Here is an 8,681-nt window from a genome sequence, read left to right as displayed (position 1 = left end):
CGGCCTGGTTTTTTTATTTTCGTCGGCTAAAGCCTTTCTTCTGGTAGTGAGATCCGAGGTTTTATTGGCGAGCCAAGCCATGGCATCCCCCTCGGACTCTTATGTGGATCCCAGGGATGATACAGACTCGGATGAGGAGCGTCCGGGGTCCGCAGAAGAAACAGAAATGGTATCAGTCTCAGATGAATTCCCGGATAGGCGAGTGACCATCGGGATAGGGCAGGCACTCAGGGTGCGAGCGGCCTTGATTAGCTTTTTGAAGAAAAATAGTGGGGCATTCGCTTGGACATATAAGGACATGCCCGGGATATCTAGTGGTATCGTAACACACCAGCTAGGATCGAGAAAAGATCCCCCCCCCCCCCCCCCCGTGCGGACAAAAGTGAAGGACATTTAAGCCAGAAAAGTATGAAGCAATGAAATGGGAAGTGCAAAAGTTGATAGACATAAAGTTTATACGGGAGGTCAGATACCCCCAATGGTTGGCCAATGTGGTCATGGTTCCAAAGAAGTCAACATGACAATGGAGGATGTGTGTAGATTACTCAAATCTCAACAGAGCATGCCCAAAGAACAGCTTCCCGCTCCCACGAATATATAGATCAACTGGTGAACTCCACGTCCTGATTCGAATTGTTGAGCTTCATGGACGCCTATGCGGGCTATAACCAGATCCGGATGGATCTAAGGGATGAAGAGCATACAGCTTCCACGACTGACAGGGGCCTTTATTGCTATAAGGTAATGCCTTTCAGTCTAAAGAATGCGGGAGCGACTTACCAATGACTAATGAATGTCATGTTCGCCGAGTACCTCGGAAAAATAATGGAGGTATATGTCGATGACATGCTGGTCAAAAGTCTAAAGGCCGATGAGCATGTAGGGCATCTTGAGAAAGTCTTTGAAGTCATAATGAGGTTCGGGATGAGACTGAACCTTTAAAAATGCATCTTCGGGGTTGTCAAAGGGAAGTTCTTGGGGCATATAATTAGCAGGAGGGGGATTGAAGCCAACCCGGAAAAGATCCAAGCCATATTGGACATGGAAAGGCCCAAGGAGAGGAATAAAGTGAGTTCATTGGCCGGGAAGATTGTCGCCCTTGCCAGATTCGTTTCACGACTCACGGATAAGTGTGCCCCTTTCTTTCGGCTGCTGAAAGACCAGCAGTGTAAGGAGATAGTATGGGGACCCGAGCAGGAGGAGACATTCAACAAATAAAGGCGTACCTCACGTCCACGCCGGTTTTGTCAAAACTAATCCCGGGTGAGATGTTTTACCTATATATCTCGGCATCGCAGTCAGCAGTTAGCTCGGTCTTGATAAGAAAAGAGTCTGATATCGAGCACGCTGTATTTTACGCTGGGAAGGGATTCACACCAGCCGAGAGCAGGTACCTGGACGTGGAGAAATTAGCCTTGGCACTTATTATAACCGCCAGAAGGCTCAGACATTATTTCCAAGCACACTCGATAACCCTTTATACTAACCACCCCTTGAGGCAGATTATGCAAAAGCCAAAAATCAGCGGGAGGCTGGTGAAATGGGGGGAATTTGATATCCATTATCAGCCGAGAGTGGCAATCAAGGGCCAAACAGCGGCTGACTTTATTTCTGAGCTCACGCCCATGAAAGTTATGGGAAAGTCCTCTAAGCTCACGCCCACGAAAGTTGTGGGAGTATCCTCCGAGACCGGCCAGGAGGAAAGTGGTCCCGGAGCAGATAAGGAGATGCATAACGAGGAACCGCCGGCCCAACTCTGGAGGCTTTTTGTTGACGGCTCGGTGACGAGAAATAAAAGCGGGGCGGGAATAATATTAGAGACTCCCGATGGATTTAAACATGAGTACGCCCTGGAATTCCAGTTCAAGGCATCAAACAATGCGACTGAGTACGAAGCTCTAATCGGGGGATTGCAACTCGCCCGAGACGTCGGCGTGGAAAGAGTTGAAGTGTTTAGTGATTCATAGTTGGTTGTAAATCAAGTCAACGGGAGTTTTGAAGCTAAGGAGCCTCAGTTGCACTCTTACCAAGCATTATCAAAAGCTTTTATGCAACATTTTAAGTTGGCCTCTCTCTCTCACATCCCCCGAAAAGAAAACAGTAATGCAGATGCCCTCGCTCGGCTAGCCACCGGAGGGCCCGGGAAAGGCAGAAAGAAGGCACATATTGAGGTTCTTGGAAAGCCAAGTATCAGTAAGACAATCTCGGAGATATTCATGGTCGAGGCGGGACCCGGACCTTGACCTCATCGGGATATTGCCAACGGCACCCGGGCAGTTCAAGTACGTGATAGTGACTGTTGACTATTTCACGAAATGGGTGGAGGCAGAGCCCTTGGGGAAGATAACCACCGAGTGTGTGAAGAATTTCCTAACGAAGAACATCTACTGCAAATTCGGGGTCCCGTAGACAATCATCACGGACAATGGTACACAATTCAACAATAACCATCTGATTGAATTCACGAAGAACATGGGTACCAAGATGGTCTTCGCGTCGGTGGCACACCCGCAGACCAATGGTCAGGTGGGCGGTTAACAAGATCATTAAAAAGCTTTTGAAAAAGAAGTCAGACGACGCAAAGGGTCTGTGGGCACAAAAACTGCCGGAGGTATTATGGGCAATCAGAACCACAGCAACAGAAGCAATGGGAGAAACTCCTTTCAGCATGGCCTTTGGCACGGAGGCTGTTTTGCCAATTGAGACTTCAATACCATTGGGAAGGGTCGAAAATTTCGACGCCACAACCAATGAGGGTCTCCGTTTGAACATTGACCTCATCGAGGAGAAGAGGGAGCGAGCAGACTTACATAACCAAGTGTATAAGCAGCGGGTTGCACGCCATTATGATAGTAAAGTCAGGGCCCGGACGTTGGGACTAGGGGACTGGGTAATGAAGAAAATCATGACCAAAACGGCGGTCCTAGACCCAACTTGGGAAGGACTGTACAAGATCATCGAAGAGGTCGGCCCAGCAACATTTTTTCTCCGAGATTAGGATGGGGTAGTCACCGGGCGCCCCTGGAACACGGAGCACCTCAAGTTCTACCCGGTGTGAAAGAGTCACCAAGATCCACTCCATCTTTTTGTAAAATGTGCATTTGTAAGTATTGCGGCCCCCGGGAGGACAACAAGTCCCAGAGGATGCCTTCATTCGTTTTGAAAGACTTAATACAAGAATGGCGAAGTTAAATTCAAATTCTAATGATGGTAGTCCACCGGGAGGCATAAGTCAATTAAAACCCGAGCAATGCTCAACGGGATGGTAATCCACTGAGAGGCATAAGTCAATTAAATCCCGAGTAATATCAAACGGGATGGTAATCCACCGCGCGGGATAGGCATAATACAAATATATAGCACAGAAGAAGCAAGTAATAAAATTAGATTAAGGCATAATATATTAAAACCCGGGATGCTGAGCGTATACCACTAATGGGTATTTACAAAATCCACTGGGATGTATTCTCACCGGGATAAGGCATAAAAAAATAAAATAAAATAAAAAAGCAAAAAGAAAGTTCAACCTATGCCTCGTCGGGTTCCTCATTCTCATCCGACTCGGCCAAGTCGTCATTACCTTCAACGCCCTCAGAAACCCTCTCAGACGGCTCGCCTGCCTCAAGCTCTTTCTCGGCCGCGGCCTTGGATTTGGCTTCTCTCTCCTTGACCTCCGGGGCAGCGAGCAAGTCGGCTGTCATCTTGGCCTTATCCAGATACCCAAGGTGGCTCCAAACACCGAACTTCTCCGTGATGCCATCCTCTTGAGCAGCCTTGAGCATGCCTTCAGCTTGTTGGACTCCTTGAATTTGGCCACAGCAAGCTCACCTAGGCGGGAATCTGGCCTTGTAGATTAGCAACCTGGTCATCCCTCTCTTTCAGCTTAGACCGCAGCTTCGCGTTCTCTTGCTGAAGCGCGTCTATGTCGCACTCCAGAGCGACCAACCTTTCAGCTTTTCCCTTCAGCTCTTTGGTGTGGAGGCTAAGTTTGGTGAACTTATCAGCCAGCGAGAGTTTCTCCTTCCTCTCGGCCTCCAAGTCCTTCTCCATCTTCTTCTTCTCGGCCCCGAGGTAGCTGATTTGGTCGTTCATGTTGGCCAGACGCTCCTTTATCTCGTTGGTATCCTCACTGGCGTCAATGGCATAGATAGCATAGACAGCCTGCAGGCAAAATAAAATTAGTTTTAACACCCCAGACAGTGATCGAAAATTGACATTACTAGGGAGAAGTTCACCTTCATCATTGCCTCCCAGGCGTACTCCCTGTTCTTCTGAGGAGTGCTGGACCCGATCTTGATCAGGTCCAACTCGATGCTCTTCAGATCGCCCACCATGTAACGGACGAACTTCTCATCCGCGCACCCATACTCATCCAGGATTTGCCGGATGGGGGTCTTCTGAATCTGTGGAAGTGCCGGCGTGAGAGAGCTCAATGAAACTAGATTCCCAACCGAGGAACCAGCAGATTTTTGTTTCTTTGATGGCGACGAGGCGCCAGAGACGCTCAACCCTGTCAAAGTCACACCTTCATCCCGCTGAGACTTCGACTTCTTGGATGACGTTTTTCTCCTCTTCTCGCCCAGTTGGACGTTGACAACGTCGCCGGTCCTCGCAGGCCCTTCTTTGTAAGATGGCGGTTTCCAGTACCCTTCGTCGGGAATCTCCTGAAGCACAGCGTCATCCGAGACGTGGGCAATATTGTCTGCAAGGTTCACCTCAGTCCGGGAAGTCACTTTCCCGACCTCCAAGAATTCGCTCAGCAAATCCATGTCGCGTGAGTGTGAGTCATGGATCTTTCGCCTGGGTACTTTAACTGAAAAAAAAAAAACACAGTCAAGATCTCGGGTACCAAGAGAAAGGCCAAATAAAATAGAAAACAACAAGCAAGCGAAACTAATTTGGAACCCCACCAGGCATACGGCCGAGTTCACAGTGAACTAAGACAGTCCACCGGGTCAGATTGTACGAGCTTCGATTCTCATCCGAGGGCTAGGCTGCAAATATCCTCCTAATAAGTCGCTTCTCAAGCTCTGACAGCGAGAAGGATTGATCCCGGATATATCTAAACCGGTTGGGCACAACGTATGTCAGACAGTTTCTTTGCCATCGACCGCCGGCAAGCACGACTTTTGAGCGCCAGTTGTTATTTATGGACGTTGGGAGATCAGTGACGGGAGGCAAGTATTCCTGGGCAGCAAATGAAATACACCCTCGGCAGTTCTGTTTCTTCAAGTACGAGAGGCGGTACAGGGCGTGAAACTCGTTGATTGTTGGCCAACTCATCTCGGACAAGTAGTATAGGTAGCAAAGCGACAACAATTGGCGCCATTGGTTTGGGGGAATCTGCCCGGGAGCATGCCTAGCAGGTACTACACACACTGAGGAAGCGGGAGAGAGAAACCGTTCCTAAACATGTGTTCGTGCACCGCAACGAACCGTCTCTCGGACAGCACGCCAGCTCATCCTCGTATAGGCCACGAAGGGTAACCGTGGGCGGGATTCCCCAATTTTCGCGGAACTGTTCTATCTCGGCCCGAGACACGCTGCTCTCGGGCTCGTCGCACACGGTTTCATCCTCTAAGATATATCACCTTGCCAAGCTTGCGACATTGGTCATCGGGACGCCATGTACAACCCTTGAGGCCCAATCGACATCTCGGGCGGGTACGCCTGTGGGTAACTCAACAGGCCTAGCCGAGGATGACTCACCCGGGAGGGATGGTAGACTAATGTACTCCTCCATCCTCTCGTCATTATCCACTATCGGCCGAGAGGATGTGCTTGCCCCGCTTAAGTCGGTCGTACTACGAGAATCCATCTACCCTAATATAACAAACCCTAAGATCTGTTAGTATGCGCCGCCGAGAGCAAGCGCGCCAATTCAAAGTTCGACACAGCCTAAACCCAGAAATCCCTAGAACACTAACATTCCCAATTTTACCCAAACTACACAAGCACCACACACGTAGAGAAAGCCAAAGCAGAGGCAAAGGCAGAAACTAGCATAAAGTACAGCAAACCAAAGCACAGCAAAGTGATGAAAACCTTACCAGATTTTCGACGCAACAGCAACGCTGAAAACTCTGAGGTCCGAAAACACCTCGCAATCGCAGGGTTGAGAGAAAGCAGAGAACAGAAAGAGAGAAAACAGAGGACAGAGAAACCAGAGAGCAGCAGAGAAACACAGAGCAGAGAATAGAGTAGAGTGAGAGAATGAAGACGAAAAAACAAAGGGGGGGGGGGGGGAAGAGTTTATACACGACCAGCGAGCAATCGCCTCGATCCACGAACCGACGCATTAAAAAAATCATTATCTGAAAACGAGGCACCCCTAGTCATCCGATCAAACCGCAGGATGGTGCCACGTAGCTTAACTGTCAAGAAGGAAAGAGTGAAGCGACGTGCATTAATTGTTTGGCAGTTATCCAGGAATATCGCAACATCTGGCGAGCATGCATTTAATGCCCCTGCCACTGCTATGCACAAACTCCAGCGTAAGACCAATCTCGGGTAAGAGTCACCGAGATCGTAAGACCAAGTGTAAGACCAATCTCGGGTTAGAATCACCGAGATCGTAAGACCCAGCGTAAGACCAATCTCGGGTGAGAGTCACCGAGATCGTAAGACCAAGCGTAATACCAATCCCGGGTGAGAGTCACCGAGATCGTAAGACCAAGCGTAATACCAATCCCGGGTGAGAGTCACAGAGATCGTAAGACCAAGCGTAAGACCAATCTCGGGTGAGAGTCACCAAGATCGTAAGACCAAGGGTAAGACCAATCTCGGGTGAGAGTCACCGAGATCGTAAGACCAAGGGTAAGACCAATCTCGGGTGAGAGTCACTAAGATTGTAAGACCTAGCGTAAGACCAATCTCGGGTAAGAGTCACCAAGATCGTAAGACCAAGGAACGACCCATCCCGGATAAGTGTTCCCGGGATGCCGGGGTAGGGCAATTTATATCATCCCTTTAAAAACGGAGCAAGTGGCTTAATAAACCACGGACGATGTTAACACCTCGTCACTCGAGTAGTAACACCGGATGAGGAAAGGGTTCGCTACCTTTGTCCATGAAAGGCTGTAACACCCGTTCAACCCACGTCATGTGTCCAGACTTGGGGGGACTATGGGCGGGACCCACTTGAAATATACTGGTCTACAAGCTTATTTTTAGCAAGCCCCCACTCAATATGTGAACGGGAACTTAGGGGGACTTGTAGTCGGTTGCTTGCACTGGAACTTGGGGGGACTTGTAGTTGGTTGTGCATAAAACAACCTCCCAAGCCCGTAAACCAGCCGGCGTTCCACCATAACCGAGGCCGCCCCGAGGTATCTACCAATAAATAGGGTGGGCTGGGCCCAACCTTGGTGGCAGTATTGGGCTGGGAGTGGTTTCAGAAAGCATAAGGGAACTGGGTGTGAAGTGGCAACAAAGACAGTTGTTCCACATCGATTTTCAGGTAAAGAGAATCCACTTTGGGACATAAATATGGCCCAGCCACCAGCTTGTTAGGTATCATAACTACCCTCAGTAAATACAGTCTACCACAAAATACTGACTTAAGCTTCGGAGAAGGAAAGACCGGAAGCCCCCGGTCCCCTTGTTATTGCAGGTCAGCAGGAAGATAGCAGACCATCCACCAGACACATCATCAGCTTCTGCGAACTTGTCCGGGATTGTACAGAAACAGACGGTAAAACTCTTATTAATACCAAGCTAGTAAATAAGGTAAAAATTTAAGAGTTGGGATGTGACATTAACATATCAATTTAGCCCTCATAAACTGCCTATGCGGTGATCGGGTAAGAGGATGGTTGTGTTCTGTGTGAAACGAAGACACAAAAAACGCCTCACGTTTGGGATCACAATTCATTGTAATTTGGGCGAGACACTCGATTCTTGAAACTCTAGCAGTTCTTTTCCTTTTCGGCCTTGATCTTAATTCGCTAATACTGCTTGAACAACTCTCACTACCATTCGACCCTGATTTGCTTGATTTGCATTGATTTGTGTCCCAGTTACCCTGCCTTGAGCAAACTAGTTCTCTTCTAATAACTTGATTTGAACCCCGAGATTTGTCCAGCTTATGCTTCCTCATGCTGAAACCCTTAGCAACTAAATATAATAGGTAGAATCAATCCATATGAACGACACTTTCGAACGACATATTTGCGAGATCACAAACTGTAAGGTCCTTGTACGACTTCCCATTAAAATATGTGACTAACTCATCCCCCTCTAGACTCTCGCTTTCTTCTTCTTCATCAACCGGAACCATATTTGAATCTTCATCTTCATGTTCTGACTCAGTTTGAAGCCAATTTGTGGTTTCATCTAAATCATTCATATCGCTTCCCGTACCACTTTCTTTCATCAAAAACTTGGTATACAAAACAGATCGTTATCGATTTCTAGCAGTAACAAACTAAACAATCAATACTGCCCATAATAGTTCCATAGATATCAAAATTCAAACAAAAGACGTTTATTGGGAAATAGATCTTGGTCTTTAATGAATTCACTTACTTCTCCTCTTACTGTTAAGAATGATAATGGATCTTCGCGACCGGATCCGCTTCACGACTCAAAATCTCCAGATGACTCTGTCTTCCCCTTTTGCTCTCGTCCTAATAGCTCTTTCTTATGTATTTTTGTGAATTGAATGCTCTCTCTCTCTCTCT

The 8,681-nt window shown here is 48.0% G+C and overlaps 2 protein-coding genes across 2 annotated transcripts; both read left to right on the top strand.

Annotated features, from left to right (window-relative positions):
• Nucleotides 1-79: 79 nt before the first annotated feature.
• Nucleotides 80-1,967, top strand: LOC101308901. Its single transcript, XM_004306125.1, has 3 exons — nt 80-317; nt 968-1,179; nt 1,299-1,967. Exons 1-3 carry the CDS (start codon nt 80-82, stop codon nt 1,965-1,967), a joined length of 1,119 nt encoding a protein of 372 aa, XP_004306173.1.
• A 551-nt stretch (nt 1,968-2,518) lies between these two features.
• Nucleotides 2,519-2,998, top strand: LOC101308605. Its single transcript, XM_004306124.1, has one exon. It carries the CDS (start codon nt 2,519-2,521, stop codon nt 2,996-2,998), a length of 480 nt encoding a protein of 159 aa, XP_004306172.1.
• The last annotated feature ends 5,683 nt before the right edge of the window (nt 2,999-8,681 follow it).

The sequence above is a fragment of the Fragaria vesca genome, linkage group LG6 (assembly GCF_000184155.1).
Source record: "Fragaria vesca subsp. vesca linkage group LG6, FraVesHawaii_1.0, whole genome shotgun sequence".
Taxonomy (NCBI): Eukaryota; Viridiplantae; Streptophyta; class Magnoliopsida; order Rosales; family Rosaceae; genus Fragaria; species Fragaria vesca.
The sequence above is the reverse complement of the archived record's forward strand: the minus strand, read 5'-3'. Positions and strand labels throughout refer to the sequence as shown.